The following is a 22,390-nucleotide window of genomic DNA, read 5'->3' as shown; positions in this document are numbered from 1 at the left end:
CAATAGTTTTTCGTGACTGGTTTGAAGAACATCCTGGACAACTTGAGTGAATGATTTGGCTACCCAGATAGCCCGCCATGAACCCCATTTATGGGAAATAATCGAGATATCAGTTCGTGCATATAATCCTGCACCAGCAACAGTGTCGCAATTATGGGCGGCTATGAAGGCAGCATGCCTCAATATTTCTGCAGGGGACTTCCAATGACTTGTTGAGTCCACGCCACGTCGAGTTGCTGCACTACGGCTGGCAAAAGGAGGTCCGACAAGATCTTAGGAGGTATCGCTTGTCTTTTGTCACCTCAGCTTACGATGGAGACACATGGTAGATCCATTGATCTACAATGTTTTTCTCTTTGAAGATGATGGTAACAAACGAAACCCGCAGAGAATAAACATAAAAATGTACATTTGATGGCAGAAACATACTTTCTCCAAAAACAGTTGAGTTTCAGAGCTGTAAAACATAAAGAAAGGGATGTTACCACGCGTACAATAGCATCATAAAAGAATTACGTGTCGACGAAGAAAAGGAATTAGTTTTGAATATCACTCACACCCCAAGAATGAACTTAGGAAATGAATGATCAGTTATTAGGCGGTCCCTTTAGCCGAATCGCACACATTTAACTTAGTGCTAGCTTAGATGTTACGAGCAAGCAGTTCATGACGGAATGTCACCCAGGAGGCGTGATAGCTCCAGACGAGACCAAATCACCCAAAGCACACCCAAGTTATCGATGGGACTCCCACTGCAATTTTGAACAGAAGGAACACATAATAATGGGGGGCTGCCGAACTTCCCCGATGGCCAGCAAGTTCACTGGTCTTTGGCAAAACTCAGTTATTATGCAAATCAACAGACGGGAGCCCATCATTATCTTCCTTTGTATAACTGCTACACAACTTCGTGGCAAGTACACCTACGTAAAGTACATTAGAGGCGGGATACAATCCGGTTTCACCACGTTGAGTATTCCACAGCAGTATTGGAAATGCCACGAGAGGAGCGACGACTTTTCGAGAGGTTACTCTTCACGTAGCCACCTCCAAACAGGTAAACCTGTCGCGTTTCAAAATCGACGGTCCTGGGCAGTCTTCACGGACTCCTGGCGCTAGCTAGCTGGGCACCAATGTATCGGCCAAGCCCCTCTATTTTCGAGGTTGCACTGCATGTCAGAGAAATTCTAAATCAAATCACCACCGCTACGTCATCCAAAATACGACGATGTGCATATACTAGTTAGTTCAAAGGTAGTATGCCCAACGCCTCCGGTTAATCTCTAACGGCTGTAACAAAACACAATAATAATGAAAGTAAAGAACAGACACAAATAAATAAATGTAAAAGTAGCTATTGTTTACATAAATTACAAGTATCCTTGTACGCTGAAGCGCCAAAGAAACTGGTATGGGCATGCGTGTTCAAATACAGAGATACGTAAACAGGCAGAACATGGCGCTGCAATCGGCAACGCCTGTATAAGACAAGTGTCTTGCGCAGTTGTTAGATCGGCTACGCAGCTACAATGGCAGATTATCAAGATTTAAGTGAGTTTGAACGTGGTGTTACAGTCGGCGCACGAGAGATGGGACACAGCATCTCTGAGTTAGCGATGAAGTGGGGATTTTCACGAACGAGCATTTCACTAGTGTACCGTGAATATCAGAAGACCGGTAAAACATCAAATTTCTGCGGCCGGAAAAAGTTCTTACAAGCACTGTACCAAAGACGACAGAAGAGAATTTTTCAACTTGACAGAAGTGCAAGCCTTCCGCAGATTGCTGCAGGTTTCAATGCTGGGCCATCAACAAGTGTCAGCGTGCGAACCATTCAAAGAAACATAATTTACATGGGCTTTCAGAGCCGAACGCCCACTCGCGTACTGTTGATGATTGCACCGCACCAGCTTTACGTCTCGCCTGGACCGGTGAACTCCAACATATATTGTTGATAACTGGAAACAAGTTGCCTGGTCGGACGAGACTCAACTTGTATCAAGCGGATGGACGTGTACGGGTATGGAGGCAACCTCATGAATCCATGGAGCATCCAGTAAGAAGGGACTGTTCAAGCTGGTGGAGGCTCTGTAGTAATGTGGGGTATGTGCAGTTGGAGTGATACAGGACCCATGACACGCCTAGATACAACACTGACAGGTGACACGCACAGCATCCTGTTTGATCACCTGCAACCATTCATGTCCATTTTGCATTCCGATGGATTTGGGCAATTCCAGCAGGACAGTGCGACACTCCACACGTCCAGAATTGCTACAGAGTGGCTCCAGGAACAGTCTTCTGGCCACCAAAGTCCACAGACATGAACATTTTTGAGCATATTTAGGACGTCTTGTAATGTGCTGTCCAGAAGAGATCTCCAGCCCGTCGTACTCTTACAGGTTTATGGACAGCCCTGCAGGATTAATGGTGTCAGTTCCCTCCAGCACTGTTTCAGACTTTAGTCGTGATGCGGCACGTCATGTTGCGGCACTTCTGCGTGCTCTCGGAACCCCTAGGAAGGTGTACCAGTTTCTTTGGCTCTGCATCTAAGCAATAAAATTAAAAAAAAGCCTGAATAAGGACGATATCAGTAACCTATACGGCAATCAGGTACCACTTGACAGAGGCCAAGGAGTACAGAAGAAGGTTCTTGGATGTATTACCACTTGTCTTTGCTGTATCCCAGAGAAGGGATATTACTAACAAACTCGTTGATCCTGGCGGCGGTTTTGCTGTGGCTCGGCCTGGTTAGATGGAAAAGAGAGAAACGAGAAGAAGCTGTTTCTAATAAGCAATTGAACTGGATATACTTCGTACTCTCGTTCTCCTCCTAGTCTCTGTCCGTCTCCTCCTCGTTTCTCCTTTTGTGTCTCTTCCTCCCTCCCCCTCCTCTCTGTGAACCATCTCTCCACCCCTCTTTCTTTCTCCAACGTCTCCTCCATCTTCCCTATCCACCTCTTCCTGCCCTCTTTCTGTTCTCTGCCTCTGTCCATCATTTAGTCCCCTTTTCTCTGTCCATCTTCTCCCCCTCCTCTCTCTCCATCTTCCCCTGCCCCCACTCTCCCCCCTAGCATCAGTCCATCACTTCCTTCCCCCTTTCTGTGTCCACCATCTGCTTCCCTCTTTCTCTCTGCCCCCCCCCCCCCCCTCTCTGTCCATATGCTCTTTCCGCTGTCTGTGTCCATTTACTCCCAGCCCGCTTCGACCTCTCTCTGATATTGGGTCTGTTTATTCATATTGTAAATTCAGATTTTGTGGTAGTATTCTAATCCTAATCCGACATGCCATAAATAAAACTTCCCCGTTCGCTAACAAAGTTTCACTATTAAATATTATATGTATGTACATCTACATTATGAATAGCAACAAATATATAGCCTGTATTTGCCCATACGTTTATTACGGTAGTGCGTAAAAACTTAAAGTAAACCAGTAGAGTACTTCACGAGATTTTTACTTATAACATTTCCGCTTCACATATTACATACATTAAAAAAACAAAAGGTATATAAAACTCCGCATCTGTTCGAATGCAATGTTGTGTCAATGTTTCGAAGTAATCGGTGAAGAGCTTTCAGAGATTTAAGATCTTGAACAGAAGAATATTTGCATTTTTATTTATAGACATGACAATATTCTTCATTTGTGAGGCCGTAGTGTCCATAGTTGCTTTATAATTCTTGAGGGTATTTTCGTTCTGTCGTTGCAACTACAAAAATGCGTGATTTTTTTCACCAGAAGCGTTTCGCTTTATTGAGGTAAAGCACGATCAGTGGTGGTGATTTTCGGTTGATCTCTCGCTTACACCGGAAAATGTCTTCTGCTTGTGTTTCTGCGTCAGACACTGATAATTTTGGTTTAAATTTTAGTTTTTCTGTGGCACTATACGTTTCTTATGTTTTTCACAACACACTTTCATGCACTTCACTGTAATAACATTGTGGCAAAATTTAGAAAAATGGCTCTGAGCACTATGGGATTCAACATCTGAGGTCATCAGTCCCCTAGAACTTAGAACTACTTACACCTAACTAACCTAAGAACATCACACACATCCATGGCCAAGGCAGGAAGCGAACCTGCGACCGTGGCGGTCGTGCGGTTCCAGGCTGTAGCGCCTAGAACCGCTCGGCCACCTCGGCCGGCCCAAAATTTAGAAGAAAACGGTGAAGAATTCTAGGAGATATATGATTTTGAACAAATGAAAGTTTACATTTTTTAATTACATAGATTTGCTACCATTTTATCACATTTCTATAAAAAATCCAGCTTCTTCAGGTGCCTCCTAGAAGTTCTTCACCTTTCAGCTCCTTCAGGTGGCTCCTAGATGTTCTTCAGCTTCCTGCTACTTACTGAAATGTGTGGAATGACTCTAATGAATATTAATCTGTACTACATGTACTGGAAACTAATTCACTGATAATTATAATAGGACTTTTTTGTTGTTTCAGTTTCCAATTCCTTGGCGCAAGATACTGACGTGTCGACCATTGCTTATAGCGATTGTAGCCGACTGGGGCTGTCTGTGGGGGATGTACACGCTCCTGACACAGGCGCCGACATACCTCCAAAACGTCCAGGGGTGGAGTGTGCAGATGGTAACACACAGTAGTTATGGAGCCTAGTAGGTTCTGTTTCATTACTCAGTCTCATTCATCGCTGTTGTAGACTTTTTGCCACCCCACCACAACTAAATGTTATTCATAATTTCCTTCTCCGTCCATTCCCAAGATGTATCTGCACTCCAATAACAGCCTAATGTTACAGAAATTTCATTCGAACAAGTTTAATCTGACCAGTCACTTGGTTTAGTAGCTTATGAGTCACGATAAGAGAACCAAGAAGTAACAATAAGAAAGGAACTAAAAAAGAAAGCGCTTGGATTGAAAAAATACATAAGAGTAGATCGCTACACCCCAAATAAGCAACGAAACTATAAAACTTAAGTTCAGGGGTGAGTTAAAATTCAGGATGAAAGTATATGTGATATGGTTGGCTGCCGACATGAGGACGAAGCACAAAAACATGTTCTATTTGCACACCCATGCTGTTTACCAGATACCCAAGTTGCGTACTCGTATGAGTATCGAGATATCCGAGTTCCGTATAGCACATTTTCCTTCCCATTTAGCCAGACAGCGGGTTGGCCACGAAATGCAGTACGATTTCGTACATGCAGTTAAAAATATGTATACTGAATACTGTAATATGTATGGAAAATTTGTTTGCTGCATCTTCTTGTAAACTATCATTTTCTGGTTTCATCTACAGCAGAAATTGATATCCTACGGCTTTGATATAGTGTAATCTGCTTATTTCGCTTTGTCTAATTTTCCTATTTCGTCTAATGTTTCTCAGATTCACACTATTTACTTCTTCATATTTCTTTGTACCTCACTGATGGCTTCCAGCAATTGAAAAATGTTGTAATATCAAGGAACATACCATTCACGACACTCTTCGTTGGAGCAGAGAAGAGAAGGATCCTACCTCTAGTATTTAGTTACTATTTATTTGTTGGCCTTTATAGAACTTTCTCTAATTAGACATAAAAATTCAATTTTTATAGAAGAATATAACAATATCGATACAGCGCAAAATATAAAGGAGATCATATCAACAATATGAAGCAAAGTTCCCTTCATCCTACACCTGTCCTACAGATTTATTCCAAACTTCTTAGTGAAATTACCAATACTTTTATACAGATGAATGTCTTTAGAGGATAATATATAAGTAGCTGCTAGAGGGAGTTTATAACCGAATAACATCCTTCTGTTCATTGTCATATTTGGCACAAGAAAGGAGGATGTAATATACATAAGGGATTGTCTCAGAGTTACACTTGCATTCAGGAGAACTATAAACATTGATTCGACATGAATGAAAAGGGAAGAAAGCATGGTTGAATCAAAAGCGAATTGTAGTTGATGGGGCGAAACTGTTCAACTGATCCCGCTTGAACCACCGTATGGAGATGACTTGAGGTTTTAGCATTGCGTAGCTACCCATAGTTATGGTGAATGTTGGTTAGTTAGTTGGTTGATTTGGTGGAGGGGACCAAACAGCGATGTTATCGCTCCCATCGGGTTGGGGAAGATTGGGGAAGGAAGTCCACCATTCCCTTTCAAAGGAACCATCCTTATTGTGAATGTTTGCATTCGGACTGGCTGTTCTGTTCTAACACATAATCTGAAAACATATGCGAATGGCCATAATGTCGTTTGCGAAACAATAACCTACCTTGACAAGTGGGGGAAAACAAAGCCCAAAAAAACCTTTAGGATGTATGAACTGTCACCCTGGCTAGCATTTCTTTTTTGCGTAATTCAAAGATTGTATTTTACGAAAATAACTCCGGTCGTTGTGCAAATGGCTTCTTTTCAGAGACGTATTTGCCCAAATAGCGAAAACAGCAGACTAAATAGTCATATCAGAAATATATATACAGCCCTCCGACAAAACTATATTGGCAAATGATTACTTAGGTACTGAAGGGCCGTTTAATATGTATCAAGAGATTTGATTGTCAAGAAGGTTAGCAATAACAATACGTATGTGTGATTCTTAAAATCATCAACTACAACAAGTTGTTAAGAAAGGTAGGGGCACGTTGTAAAAGTATCGTCCACATATCAGTGTATCACACTGTTTTAAAAACGGCCGGTTTTTTGCCGTATTCTCATGCTAATAACGTTAGTTTCGGCGCCGTTAACATATAATCAATTTTAGTCTCATGTAGTTAGGTTGTTTCGGTAATGAGGTATAATCCCATGCAACTCCGGTAGGTCCCACGGCACTTCAGGGCGAAGCATCATGCGAGCAGAGTGCAGACTTTTTTTCTAATCAGAATGACATCTTTGTTATTCAAGATAACTAAGTCATCAACAGATATCACGGAAAGGAGAATTTTGCTTGGTTTGCAATGTTCAATCGATTTACGTTTCAACGAGTTGCTTAGCTTCTTCCTGAGCATAGATAGGATATCATGAAGTTGATGGTCGCGAAAAGTGTTCGCTTCACGAGTCGTACCTGTTACACAAATATGCATATATTCTTTGCATTTCTTTTCACAGTATGACCGTCGTTGAATTTCATCACTTAGAGTTCAATGGATACGAGACTTGTACCCCTCTATCACACGTAATTTCTTTCGTGCTTGCAACTGAAACGTTTACGGTTAGCCGTTCATCCGCTTTCAGATGTTTCTTACGCCAACTCCACTGCACCCATTCGCAACTAGTACCGAGCCATCGTTGCTATCCTCGGTGAAAGTGAGGAAGCCTTACATGATATGTTGACTAGAATGAACAGTCTACTGAGTGCGGAATATAGCAGAGATTAGAACCAAACAAGGAGGAAAGCACTGAAAAGTAACAGCAATGAGTAAAACAGTTCAAGATGGAATATGCAGAAGGTTCTTATTTTTCACTTTCATAGAAGCCGCAGAAGTTACATACGCCGATCATTGTTAAGGTTTTTTACACACCTTAGCCATAAATTGTAATGGCTGTAATTATTTTTTACACTACATCTTATCATCCAGCATGTCCAGTTTGACATTCATCTGCTGGTGCCCAATGTCAATTTTACTATTGACAACATAGTGGATTAGCATTTTCGACTTATAACTGAAACGTGGGACGTCATAGCTTCCAGAATGTTTGAGGGCTAATCATGTGAGTGATTTTTTTTTTTTTTTTTTTTTTTTTTTGCTACGCAGATTTCACTGATTTTCATTTAATGCACATTTGACAGACACTTTCAAGAATTGTTATAAAAATATCTCCTTTTTTACAAAATCCTATTCCAGAAAAAGCCTTTTTTAACGAACAGTGTATCACCTTAGGGTGCACCTGTAACGGTGCGAAACCGGTAATGTTTCCAAAACAGCTAAAGCGGCTTGAAGAGTCTTCATTCACTGTGAATCTCATCAATTGATATCGAGTTTCTAACAAAAAGAGATTTCAAGATTCTTAAATATTAATGATAATACGTTATTATTGGCTCCAATAATGTTACAGCCGTATTTAATATCCGCAACATTCATGACAATCAAATAATAGTTATTAACATAGTTATTCATGCACCTTCATTTAGATGGTATTACTGATTTGAAAGTAATTTGTAAATTTGGTATTTATGTATCGAATTTTGCGTCCAAACATTGATCTTATTTATACATACAAATGTCAAGCTCAATTTAAGCTGTTACTTTACAGGCATCTAGGAGATTTGTGAGTAATTTATAAAGTGTGTTCCATCAAGTGTTGTGGTTGATAATCTTGCCTCAATTGATATTTCAGCTTCCCCGTTAGAGCAAAACGCAGTGTTCCGTACCGTTCACATTACGAGGAACATAAATTCAGAACATTACGAACTGTACAGGACTTGATAAAGAGCTTGCGTATCTCCTAACTTACTTAATTTCAGGATATGTCTGTACAGAGCTCATAACAAACGGTATTTTTCAGCTTGGACTCGTGACGGGGGTACCTCATATTTTCCGGTTGGTGGTCGGGGTTCTGGTGGGTTCCTGGTGTGACCATCTCCGCGGCAGTGGAAAGCTCTCTGTCACCAACGTCCGGAAACTGGGAACTTTTGTAAGTAAGTAATACATATCATGATTATCGAGCTAACTGACTTCCACTCCACTTCGAAGTATATATATTTCGACGCAGTTTCATCATCTTTAGTACGAAATCTGAAATACCATCTCAAAAACGGCATGTAAGGTGAAAACCTGTACGGGGGACGCCAAACTATCGGAGCACTTACTTTGCAGATGTCGAGGTTTGCATGTTTGCACGAAGCTGTAGCTGTACCGGCAGTGGTATGGTCAATGGTAGGACCTTCCATGCCGGGCAGGTCACGCCAGACGAACCAGCGTGAGTGTACCCCACTATGTACCACCACCCTCTTATCTTCTGTAGTGCTCCTTAGCCTTTCACACCACGGCTCTACGTGAACACGACTTAAAGAGATCTGACTGGTGAACATACACACATACATCCATATACGTACTTCGGAAGCAACCGTGTGGTGGATGGCGGAGGGTCACGATACCACTACTAGCCAATTCCCTCCCTGCTCCACTCGCAAGTTGAGCGAGAGAAAAACGAACTGTGCATCCGCAGGATCTCCCATGTCTCTTATTTCGTCTTGGCGGTGCTTACGTCAAATTTACGTTGATTTTAAGACCTGAAGATGACAGCATAGTGTGTTGAAACCGGTTGTCCTAAATAAAGAAATATTTTACGCGATCATGGCTGTTGTTTTGTTTTTAGCAGTAGAACTATTCTACAATCAGCTGGATATTCCTGTTCTCTAAAGTTTCTCGATAGTGTTTCGTGATTCCCATTTGAGTTCGCAAAGCATGTCCGTAACACTCGCGTGTTGATCGTATCCACTGGTTACAAACCTTGCAGTAAGTTTATGAATTGCTTTGATGTAATCCCAAACACTAGAGCGGTACTGAAGTGTTTACGCGATTTCTTTTGTAGATGAGCTACATTCTCATGAAACGCTTCCAATAAACCGAAGTCGACTATTCGCCTTCCCCACTACCTTCCTTACGTGCTTGTTTCATTTCACATCGCTTTGGAGCGTTACGCGCAGATATACAGGTACACTCCTGGAAATTGAAATAAGAACACCGTGAATTCATTGTCCCAGGAAGGGGATACTTTATTGACACATTCCTGGGGTCAGATACATCACATGATCACACTGACAGAACCACAGGCACATACACACAGGCAACAGAGCATGCACAATGTCGGCACTAGTACAGTGTATATCCACCTTTCGCAGCAATGCAGGCTGCTATTCTCCCATGGAGACGATCGTAGAGATGCTGGATGTAGTCCTGTGGAACGGCTTGCTATGCCATTTCCACCTGGCGCCTCAGTTGGACCAGCGTTCGTGCTGGACGTGCAAACCGCATGAGACGACGCTTCATCCAGTCCCAAACACGCTCAAGGGGGGACCGATCCGGAGATCTTTCTGGCCAGGGTAGTTGACTTACACCTTCTAGAGCACGTTGGGTGGCACGGGAGACATGCGAACGTGCATTGTCCTGTTGGAACAGCTAGTTCCCTTGCCGGTCTAGGAATGGTAGAACGATGGGTTCGATGACGGTTTGGATGTACCGTGCACTATTCAGTGTCCCCTCGACGATTACCAGAGGTGTAAGGCCAGTGTAGGAGATCGCTCCCCACACCATGATGCCGGGTGTTGGCCCTGTGTGCCTCGGTCGTATGCAGTCCTCATCGCTGAAGACGACACGTCTCCATTCGTCCCTCCATTCACGCCTGTCGCGACACCACTGGAGGCGGGCTGCACGATATTGGGGCGTGAGCGGAAGACGGCCTAACGGTGTGCGGGACCGTAGCCCAGCTTCATGGAGACGGTTGCGAATGGTCCTCGCCGATACCCCAGGAGCAACAGTGTCCCTAATTTGCTGGGAAGTGGCGGTGCGGTCCCCTACGGCACTGCGTAGAATCCTACGGTCTTGGCGTGCATCCGTGCGTCGCTGCGGTCCGGTCCCAGGTCGACGGGCACGTGCACCTTCCACCGACCACTGGCGACAACATCGATGTACTGTGGAGACCTCACGCCCCACGTGCTGATCAATTCGGCGGTACGTCCACCCGGCCTCCCGCATGCCCACTATACGCCCTCGCTCAAAGTCCGTCAACTGCACATACGGTTCACGTCCACGCTGTCGCGGCATGCTACCAGTGTTAAAGACTGCGATGGAGCTCCGTATGCCACGGCAAACTGGCTGACACTGACGGCGGTGGTGCACAAATGCTGCGCAGCTAGCGCCATTCGACGGCCAACACCGCGGTTCCTGGTGTGTCCGCTGTGCCGTGCGTGTGATCATTGCTTGTACAGCCCTCTCACAGTGTCCGGAGCAATTATGGTGGGTCTGACACACCGGTGTCAATGTGTTCTTTTTTCCATTTCCAGGAGTGTATAATCGACGAGACGTTGTCAAGCAGCGCTCCACTAATACCGTTTTCGAACATCACAGGATTGTTTTTTCTACTCACCTGCGTTAACCTACATTTTTACACATTTACAGCAAGGTGCCATTCATCACACAAAAAAATCCTAAATAATTCTCTGTCCTCTTGTAGCAAAGCAGGTGGATTCCTTTCAGCTGTTATGTTTTCCCTCCTTCCAGAAATTATCATTATTTTATTTTCAAATTTAGTGATATCTTCAATACCGTCATTTTTATGACATGTGGGCGGCACCAAAAATCCCGAACATTGACTCAGGGCTTATCCAACTTAACTTTATTGCCGATCATATCCTTTGCTCATCAGCAGTTAATAAGCTAGCTAGTTTGCCTAAAAACAGTGCTACTTACGAAACATCAGTAATTTCATATCTCTTAGTCACCTTGCGTATGTACACATATACCCAATTACTAACTTCCTGACAAGTGAAGAAATAAATAATGTATTCTTACAATCTGTGATGAAAATATGTTAGTAACAGCTGGACTCAGTTAGTTCCGGAGTAATTACAATCCTTAGTTAAAACACTGTTATTGAAATAGAATCTTGTTGATGATATAGAATTCCATATTTAGACAAACTAGCAAACATAATTCAATAGAAATTATCGTTTTATGTAAAAGTCCTTAAAAAACGAATTTTCCTCAACCATTCTGTCACTCGGAAATACAAATATTTAATTGTAATTTATGAAAAATCCAGCAAACAAAAATAGTTAAATTCACTTTTGATTATTATAAACTTATAAAAGAGGCATATTAGAAGCCATTTTAAGTCAGTCTGCAGTGAATTGTGGATCGGGCGAGATCTGAGTCCTAAAATACGGGCTAATGTACCGTAGACAAGTTAGTACAAATTACAGGGCAGAAAATGTACCGCAGTTTATCCAGATTTCGTGTCCAGGAGTTTATTCAATAAATCAGAGACTGTTTTAACTGATAAATTGTAAGTGAATGTCTAGTTAATTTCATGAACTGTTTTCATCTTGTTATAATGACTTGTGCAAAACTGTGACAGTTGTATCAGACTGTGAGCTGTGTCATTTGCAAATGATGTGCACTTCGTTTTCGTGGTGACATGGCTCATAGATCTCAAGTACAGTGACTTGAGAATTTTATACAATGACTGTGTTAATGATTTGCTTGACACACGTTTATAATTGTGCTTAGTTACATCTGTGTTAGGTTACTGCAATCGAACAGTATTGCACGATATCAGTGTAAAATGTAACTAGCTGTTTATGAGTGCAAAATATAAAAACATATAGCGAGCTAGACAAAAAATGGTATATATAGCAATCAAAGAGCAGTTAAAGTGTTTGATCTGTAATCTTGGATGTGTGTGATGTCCTTAGGTTAGTTTGGTTTTAGTAGTTCTAAGTTCTAGGGGACTGGTGACCTCAGAAGATAAGTCCCATAGTGCGCAGAGCCATTTTTTTGTAATCTTGGAGTTCACTATACTATTCAAAATAGATTACTTTCAGCTACCAATTTTTCAGCCAAATTCGACGGAGGCGCAGCTACCGAGGGCACATTTCTGCATTTAATGGTTATGCTACACTCTCTACAGTCAGTCAACGGTAATACTTCCCCTTATACGACAGCGTCATCAGAGAACAGTTGCCGGTTGCTGGTCACCTTTCCCGCCAGATCGCTTACGTATATGGGGTGAGTCACCAACCATTGCCACCTAGCATGGCTCCGAAAGTATGACAGTAGCTGAAAAGTTTGTGGGACAAATAGTGCATAGGACAACGGGGGCCATAATATGACATGGGTTTTTTTGTTGCTAGGTTGGGGTCACAGGTCACGTCAGAGATTTGAAGGTGAATTTCTTTTTATTAATGGGATGTTATAGTTTGGTACTTATTTTCTGACAGCGGCTATCGAGACAAATCCAAAGACGTGTTACAGAAAGGTTTTTGATGGTCAACAAAAGTCAAAAAGGTGACATGAACGCCCATTTACGGAAGGCGTTCGAAGTGAAGATCATTGGTATCAATGCACTACTGCAATCTTCTTATCGTGGGTTGAGTGTTATTCCCTATCACTGCGGCACTTATCGAATCCAATGCTCTGACAATTCTCTTGGTTCAAATAGCTCTGAGCACTACAGGACTTAACATCTGTGGTCATCAGTCCCCTAGAGATTAGAACTACTTAAACCTAACTAACATAAGGACATCACACACATCCATGCCTGAGGCAGGATTCGAATCTGTGACCGTAGCAGTCGCACGGTTCCGGACTGAGCACCTAGAACCGCTCAGCCACCGCAGCCAGCGACAATTCTCTCTCGTATATCGTGCAAATAGTATTTGTCGAATACGGCGTATCCATCTAACATGCCATTGACATCTAAACACTATTTGAAGGTTTTGCAATACAACGCTAATAGGAAAGGTAAGACTAGTATCGTAGAATCAAGCGTAAGTGAAAGATGCATTCCTTCGAAGAACAAGTCTATATGCTTCTCATTCATGGGAAATGCCGACGAAATTCAGTGAGAGCTAGAGACTTACCTTCAACGTACTCACTCCACACTGTAGGGAAGCAGCATACTCACGCCTTATAAAATTCACATCGGCCTTTCCATTGAGTGCCAGCCTAGTCCGCTGTCACTAACTCTGACGTCATAAATATTGCGCAATACTTTAAAATGAAGTAAATAACCTGAAACTTTTCTAGCATGTCAGGAGTAAAAAAAAATCAATATGTGTTGAATATCAGTGCAATAAGTTTAACCATTTTCGAAATTTAGACATTTTTCTGTAAAAATCATTGGCACAACAGAAAAGAGCTAGAAACTTAAAAATTTGTATTTAGACTCCTTTTGCATAATAATTTACCAGAAACAGTATTCTGGATCTCACAAAATAAAGTTTTAGTTGACATTCATGATTTTCTGGTTTTTGTCTTAGAAATTAAGGAAGCAAGATAGATTAATTAGGCGAATAAATAAAGCTAGGATGTTTAAATTTAAGTATAATGGAGATCCGCTATAATCATAAAAATGTGAGAAGTTTCAACAGAATAACTATGAAACTATAGCTATAGCGTATCTCCAAAGAGCAAGTTCAGAGCTCGTCTACTGCGTATAGTGTAATTGAATTAATTCTCTCGCCCAAAATATTTGACTTAGCTGCGTCAGACTTTTATTATGATTACTTACTTGTGTGCTGATTGCACATTTAAATTAAGAGCTTCATCGGCCATCAGCAAAGGAAGCAATGATTTATTCGATAACTTAAAGTGGTGCATTACTATCCCAGCGGCTAGTCGGGAGAGCAGATTTGATCAGGCGTTCCCTTAGCCGTCCGCACCGCGGCTTTATATGTAAGAACGCTGTGCGAGAAAAGGAAGGCCCCAGTTCTCTCCAGACGCTGATTAGCGCACCACCTGTGCCGGGAGTCGCGTCGCGTCGGTATCGTTGGTATAAACAGCCTCGGATGCAGTAATAAGTTACTCTGGATACGTGTAACCATGAAATAGTTTTCGAGTGAAGTGTTAATTTTGGGATTACGTTAATTATCTATCTTTAATTTGCGTATGTCATATTTTCACGTGCCGCCGCAGGACAGACATTCTACCATTATTAGCGTAGCGTTTGATGAACATTATCATCAAATTATGGCGAGCATTCACTTAAACATTTAATTTGAACAGTTATAGTTGCATCAGCGCTCTAGACTCTGAACTGCTCTGGTAGTTGGATTGTGTGTATTCTTTTTGATCTGTGACTTTCAGAATGTAGTGAACATTTTAGAAAGAATGCTTTTTGATTATGAATCCCAGACAATCTTCTAATTCCTCAAAGCTATAAGCTGTAGCTATAAATGTATTTCTCAGATGAAGTGGGCAATAGGAATTCTAATTACAGGCTTCATGTTTTTCTAATCACTTTCTGGTTGCCAATATTGTAGTTAGAGAGCCAGTGTTGAGAACGGCAAACAACAGCATTAAATAAATAATAGGAACATTAACAACTATTCCACCAGCCACCCCACATATCGTGCATCGGCCGGGAAAGAAACTGAGTAAAAGTGAAAGTGATTTTTAAGTATTCGGATTCGGGAGTGAAATGCGACACGCAACTGAGTAATAGAACAGTGACAGTGTTTCGTGTGCATGTGGACGACGCAATTGGATTAACAGCTCATCTGGATTGACGGAGCTGGCACTGAGTCTAGTGGCGCTGCCGGCATCGCGAGAAGCCAGTTTCGCCTCACTGCAGTCGTCCGCCGGAGCAACCAGAGCCGCGCCTGCAGTTGCGGGCCACGCAAACACACAGCAGCCATCGAAGTGCAATCTGTAGTTCAACGCGCCGCGCGCATCAGTTATCCTGGTACGCTGCGCCGGCAACGCCATACGTCATGCAGAAGGAATTAAGTTAAGTGAAAAGCTGTTAAAATTTTTACTAACCTGACTGTCGGCGATGGAACAGCCAGAAGAAACTGAGGTTATACTTAAATCAGAACCTATGTCTGTTGAAGGAACTGTAAATCCAGACAACGGTTCAAGTGTAAATATGGATGAAAATAGTAATGTTAAAGTGAAATATGAAGTATTGTCTCCTGACAGTAGTGTGAAAAGGGGCAATGATTCAATAAAAGAGATCCCTGTAGTTAAGCAGAAATCAGAAATTGTTAATTTATGGGGTGATAGTTTATCTGATGAGTTAAAAACGAAATAGTCATCAGAGGTGGTAGAGTTTAAAAAGGATAAGTTAGATATGACTGATCAATCAGATGTTTCATTTCCTTTTGATGATTCTGATATTGGAGCTAGTTTTTCGTCACCTCAGTGTGATAAAAAACCAGCTAGTGAGCAACGCAAAGATACTGGGGCTATTGATTTAAATGTTATATTACAAGCAATAGCTACGAGTAATGCTAAAATGACAGCTGAATTAAAGTCTGAAATAACTGAGGTCAAAATCAGTAATGCTGAATTGCTGATTGTGGCCAGCCAAACTAATTTTAATAAACGATTAGAGGTAGCGGACAATACCTTCAAGGCTGGTTGCAATAAGTTGAAAGAGGATCTGGACAGTTTGAATTATAAAATTGATTACAGTCATGTGGATATTAAGAAAAAGCTTGCTCAACAATTTCCTGAAGTGTATAAAACAGGAAAATCCGAAGTTGCTGAGGTTCGCAAAGACTTCCAAATGGAAGATGCGATGCTGAAGCACAAGGTAACAGAAAAGATCGTGTCGGAATCTGAACTGTGCTCAGATAGGTTTAACGACGTTAATGTGAAAGTAAACATATGTGAAGCAGAAGTAGATGTTATCAAAACTGATACTACTCATATTGTGCAAAGAGTAGATAATGTTGAAATGGAGAGTAGAAAATATTAGTACTAACATTGCTAACATTGAGAGTAAAGTAGCTTCAGTAACTTCTGGTAATGGTAGTATACAACAAGTTGCAGCTGCAAACGCCGCATTTATCGGATGTAGGCAGTTCTTACGGTTCGATCCAGATACAAATATCCACCCGCTACATTTATGGAACGATTTTGAAGATGTGATTCCACCAACTTGGTCTGAACGAGAGAAAATCTCATTTATTAGAAGTCATTTAGCGGGTGACGCCATGCGTTGGTCAGCTGATGTTATGTTCAAGTGGAAAACATTAGCGGAATTTAAAACAGCTTTCATTAATGAATATTGGTCTAGTGATAAGCAAAATGAAGTGTTGAGAGAATTTTGGAGTGGAAAACGCTTCAATGCTGGCAAGGAATCTATTAAAGAGTTGGCCAGGTCATAGATCTCACGTTTGTCACATTTGGCCGAAAAGCTTAAACCTGAAATGATAATACTAGGTCTTGAAGCCAAACTGCCATGGTATTGGCAAACTAGAATTACATCTGCCCCTAGAGACAATCTGGATCGTTTCATTGAATATTTGGAACGTGTAGAGCGTGTGGCTGCCAATGAGGAGCAAGCATATAATAACAGAAATGCTAATAACACTAGTAGTAATTTTAAGAACGAGCAGAATGGCAATGTAAACATCAGAACAGTAGGTGTTCGCCATCCTAAGAAAGGTAGAAATTGGAGAAATAATTACCAGAACCAACAATGGCATCCAAATGATAGTAATTTTGTTCCTAACAAAAATGTGCAAGTAAACAACAGTGTTGAAAGCAATGCTGTGCCAGATAACTATAATGCAAATAAAGGTAACAGTAGTAGCCAGAGGCTTGAAAACTAGTTCTCGTCTATGAGAATACTGGCGCTCACCAGGCGGTTGCTTTTCCTAAGCCAGTAATTACAGTGATTGGTAAGACAGTGAAGCAAAGCAAGCGCTGTATCATGTATAAGATACAGAGGCGAGCGAGTGCACGGGACTTACCCTAGTTCACTGCTAGTAGCGTCACGTCATCGTAACGCGCCTGCATATAGTATTGCACCACATTTAACATAAAAGTAAAAATTAAGATTTGTGTGTAAAACTTTGTTAAAGTATAGTTCTATGTAATAATGTTTCAGGTAACAAATCTTAATGTTATAAAATTAGTAGTTTACGTAAAATTCACGTTTTGAAAGAAAAATAGGAGGCGCTAAATAATGACGCTAGGAAGCCAAAATTTGGTGAGAAGGTGCAGTAAGAAGTCATTAATGAGTGGTGCTGGTTTCCAAAACCATAAAACTAAAATTGACTCCAGAATCCGCGTTTTTCGGAAAAATCAGAGGCGCGAAATAATAGAGCTACAATATGGAAAATTGGTAGGATGCTTCAGTTCACCCTAATAATAATAATGGAAATACCACAATCAGTTACCTCTTCTAGTTTTTTAGTAATTTAGTAAAAACTACTTTTGTGAGTAAAATGTACATAAGCATTATAGATTAAGTACTTTAAATTTTAATGATAAAACAAATTCTTTAAGACCAATGATCAGATAGGACAATTAACAAAGCTACACCAAGTTTTAGTCTTGTAGCATAATTAACAGCTGATACAAGTCTTGATAAAGCTATGGTTCAGAGGTAACAATCTACCGTTAGTTCCATTGTAAAAATTCTAGAGAGTAAAGTTTTAATTTTAGCGGGCTGAGATTTTCTACGTGCTTCTGTACTGCTCAGATGTATGTATACAAAAATTGAGAAGTTTGTAAAGCTATTATTAAATGTGATATTTAAGATTATGTGCCTGAGATAGCGGTCATTTGGAGGCCGCAGGCATCTGCATATGAACGGAAAGAACAGATGCTCTCTTGGCGGTACGCGCCGGAGCTATATAAAAAGAGCGGCAGAGGCAGTAGTAAGCTCACTCCGCATTAGACCAACGCCTAGTCCACGCGAGCTTAACGTCCGATCGCGCCTCGCCTCGGGTGACGTCATAGCGGGCTGTGACATGCGCGTACTTAGCAATGTAAACGGACATTGAAAATCGCGAGGACTGTACACCGTCCTGGATCGTTTAGACTTCGGTAACAAACTGTTATTGTGCCGTCCGTGTGAAGTATAATTCCGCGTGGCAAGTGGTGACTAACTCCACTTTTAAGGCGAGCATTAATCTTTTTTTTTAACATTATTGCGAACTATTAATAGAGCACCGTTAGTTAGAGTAATGAACTATGCGGGAGGAACTTGCTGTAGAAGTCGCCTCTGAACTATTAAACGATTGGCTGAATTAACAATATTTAATGTCTTTAGCATTTTTAGAAGTTTCGAGTAATTTGTGTGAGCCTTTAAGATAATAAAATCTTGTTTGGAACTTTAAATTTTATTGAAGCAGCCCTAATCCCGTGAAGAACTATGGATATTTTTCGTTTAGCTGGGCTGTACAGGAATGTGGCCGTGCAGACTGGGAACTAAGGTCAGTAAGTTTCCCTTCGCTTTCTGACTGGCCACCAAATTAGTTGCCAGGCTCGCGTGATTTAAGGTGGCAACTTTCATTCAACATTAAACAACGACTTCTTCGCCGTCCCACATATGTTGCATCGGCAATAGTCTGTTACGTGAAATGAACATTCAAACAACTCATTCGACGACTTCTTCGCCGCCCCACAACAGATCAGAATACTCACACTGAAGATTCGGATGATGGGTCGGTAGCATCCAATGACACTGCAGAAATATTAAACCACTCACAGTATTTGATACATACCGTGTTAGAGACGCTTTCTAAGTGGGAAGAGAAAGAGAAGGCGCAGCTGTGTAACGGTAGGGAAGAGCTACAAAATACTGAATTGTCAGGTGGAGAAGCAGAAGAAATTCATGCTTATATTTACGATGAGGATGGTGTTCTCTTATCTAAAGTGCCTGTGCAGGATGTTGATACTGTACTAATAGATTTAGGACAGGAGGTAAGTGAGAACGTAGAGGATAGCCTGTTGGGGGTCGATGAACCCAGTAGCTGTGACCAGTTGTCACTAGAGAAGCAACCCGACGATAATAGTGAAAGTGGTTTAGCTGTAACTAGTGTTATGCCCTGTCTGGAGGCGAAGAATCGCTCAGACTACAGTAATTTGGGTCATGTTCAGCAAACTAAATGTAATGAAGTCGTGCGGTGATTCGATTTGAAATTAATAGACCGACTGGAAAAGGGAGCTGAAAATGTAGTTCAAGAAATCCCTACACAGTTTGACCTAAATGTAATGAAGGTAGATCTCGATCACTTTAGTTGGAGACAAATCCAAAAGGAACTATTGGATGAGTTTGAGGAACCACGTGATAACCGGTATGGTACCTTTTATTGATAAACATGAAGTAACTAATGATGAAACTTGGGAGCTGCCTATACGAGTTCTGAAAAATAGGAGACATTGGGACGAAGGTTTTAATCTCAGTAAAAGTAAGCTAAAGACCGAAGAAGAAGAAGAAGAAGAAGCAATTATTTTGTACAAGATAGAAGCTAAATTGCAGGAAATCGATAAAATTTCAGCTAATCAGAAGGACGAACTGAGACAGGTTTTAAAAGGGCGTCATAAGGTATTTTCAAATCGACCTGGCGTGGTCAAAGGTCATGAATGTCAATTAAAGGTGAAACCTGGCCAAGTGTTTTTCAGGAAGCCTTACCAAATACAAGTAGCTAGGAAGCAGGCGGTTCGAAAGGAGATACAGAAAATTCTCGAGTGGGGTGTGATTGAAAAAGCAGTCAGTGAGTACAATAATCCTCTTGTTGTTGTAGCAAAAAGATACGGGAGTGTCAGATTGGTCTTGGACGCTCGTTGGTTGAATGAAATAGTGGTTAGGGGAAGTGATAGACCGCAGAACATGGACGAGTTATCGCAAAACTTCCAGGGAGTAAAATTCTTAACTTCTATGGACATCATGTGTGGATATTGGAATTTGCCACTGGCGGAAAGTTCAAGGAAGTACACAGCTTTCTTGCACGAAGGAGTTTGTCACCAATACCGTGTGGTACCTTTCGGAGTTAATATCTCTGTTTGTGCCTTCGTACGTGTGATGTGCCATGTTTTAGGACCAGCCTTAAGTAATAAAATAACAGTCTATGTAGATGATCTGTTAATAGCAACACCTACTTGGGAAGAACACATAGTTTTGTTAGAGGAAGTGTTAGAGGCTATTGAGAGAGGTGGCATGAAACTAAAGATTGAAAAGACTGAGTGCGTTAAAGAGGAAATAGGTTTCTTGGAATATATGATAAGTGGAAAAGGTATTCTGCCTGACCCAGGCAAGCTAGTAGTCATTAAAAAATTTGAGTCTCCCAGAAACAAGAAGCAGTTGAGATCGATGTTCGGTCCTTTTGGCTTCTATAGGCGTTTTATTAGTGATCAGGCTTTTAATGCGCCCTGTCTTCACCTCCTGCTGAAAAAGAATACCCCTTGGGTTTGGACAGCAGAATGCCAACAGGCGTTCCAGGTGCTTAAACAATCTTTAATTAATAGTCCTATTTTACAACATCCTGATTTTGAAAAACCATTCTGTATGTCTGTTGATGCTAGTGGCTATGATAAAGCTGTGGAGATACCAAGTAGAAATAGAGAACAAACAAGAAGTGCACAAGACTATAGCGTTCGCAAGTCGATCTTTACAGGCAGCAGAGAGAAATTATGGCATCTCAGAACTGGAAGCATTGGCAATTGTATTTCGGATACAGAAATTTGAGCAGTATCTATTAGGACACAAGATAATTGTTTACAGTTACCATAAGGCGTTGACCTTTTTAAAGACCTGTAAGTTGAGGAATGCTCGTTTTTTAAGATGGTCATTGTATCTCCAGCAGTTTGACCTTGAGGTTAGATATATTCAAGGGAAAGATAATTTGGTAGCTGCTGGGTTATCTAGAAGTGCGGAGCTCTGTGATGACGCGGGAATTACAGCAACAGACCTAAGTGAAGAACGAATGTTTGCGTTGCACGAAGTAAAGGAAGAAAGTGCATTAAAGAGGATGATTGAGAACTTGAGACGCGAGCAGAATGCAGATGACCAGCTGAAATTAGTAAAGAGCCATTTGGGAGATGCGAACTATCATAAGGTTTCGCAACACTACTGTCTGCATAAAGGTATTCTGTTTAGGAGGAAAAAGGTAGGTGTTTCTGAGTGTAAGCTGTGCTTTCCCTCACAACATGTAGACTTACTAATCGACTATGTACACCTGAGGTATGGGCTCTATGGTGAAAAGAGGTGTATTGCAAAATTAAAAGAGAAATTTGTGTTTGACAACATGTACCTCCGTGTTGCCAAGCGTCTAGCATCTTGTGTAGCGTGCCAGAAAGTCCGTGCTGCTAACACCAGAATGCAAGGGGATATGCACTCAGTAGAGCCAACTGAAACCCTAAAATTACTGGCTTGTGATTTGTTTGGCCCTCTTCCTGCTTCGAGAGGTAGGTGCACCCATGTTTTTGTTGTTGTGAATGGATTTAGTAAATATGTTAAGCTATACCCAATTAAAAGCGCAAATGTAAGAACTTTGGTAGAAAAGTTGGGGAGAGAATGTAATTAACAACTTAAGGCATGATGCAACTGGTTTTGCGCTTTGCGAATTGATGTTTGGCCGAGAACCGCACAATGTGATTGCAGATATGGTAGAATTCCATATTATAAAACAAATATCCACAGACAAGAAGAAGTTAAAGGCTAGGGCTAATATAAGAAAAAGAGCATTGGAAAGGAAGAAGCGTCATGACGCAATAGCTGTACCCAAAACTTTTGAAATAGGTCAGTTAGTACTTGTGAAAACCAAGGAAAAATTAAAGAAAATAAATGCAGAAACAAAGAAATTCATGTTCGTATACCAAGGACCGTTCAGGATAATAGGAAAACCACATGGCAATGCATATAGGCTAGAGTACCCTAAGAGTAAGAAGCTATTAGGTCTCAGGAACGTGATCGACCTAAAGAAGTTCATAGGTAGTGAATGCTTTCTGTAGGAAGGA

At 41.3% G+C, this 22,390-nt stretch overlaps 1 protein-coding gene across 1 annotated transcript in view; it reads left to right on the top strand.

Moving 5' to 3' along the window:
• The window catches only part of LOC126335257 (sialin-like), a 140,819-nt gene that overhangs the window by 68,203 nt on the left and 50,226 nt on the right, over positions 1-22,390 (top strand). Inside the window, exons 6-7 of the mRNA XM_049998300.1 lie at positions 4,455-4,601; positions 8,478-8,610. Of these exons, the coding sequence (XP_049854257.1) occupies positions 4,455-4,601; positions 8,478-8,610 (280 nt within the window). The remainder of the gene's footprint in view (positions 1-4,454; positions 4,602-8,477; positions 8,611-22,390) is intronic.

This window comes from Schistocerca gregaria, chromosome 2 (assembly GCF_023897955.1).
Source record: "Schistocerca gregaria isolate iqSchGreg1 chromosome 2, iqSchGreg1.2, whole genome shotgun sequence".
NCBI lineage: Eukaryota > Metazoa > Arthropoda > Insecta > Orthoptera > Acrididae > Schistocerca > Schistocerca gregaria.
This window is presented reverse-complemented; position numbering and strand designations above follow the sequence as displayed.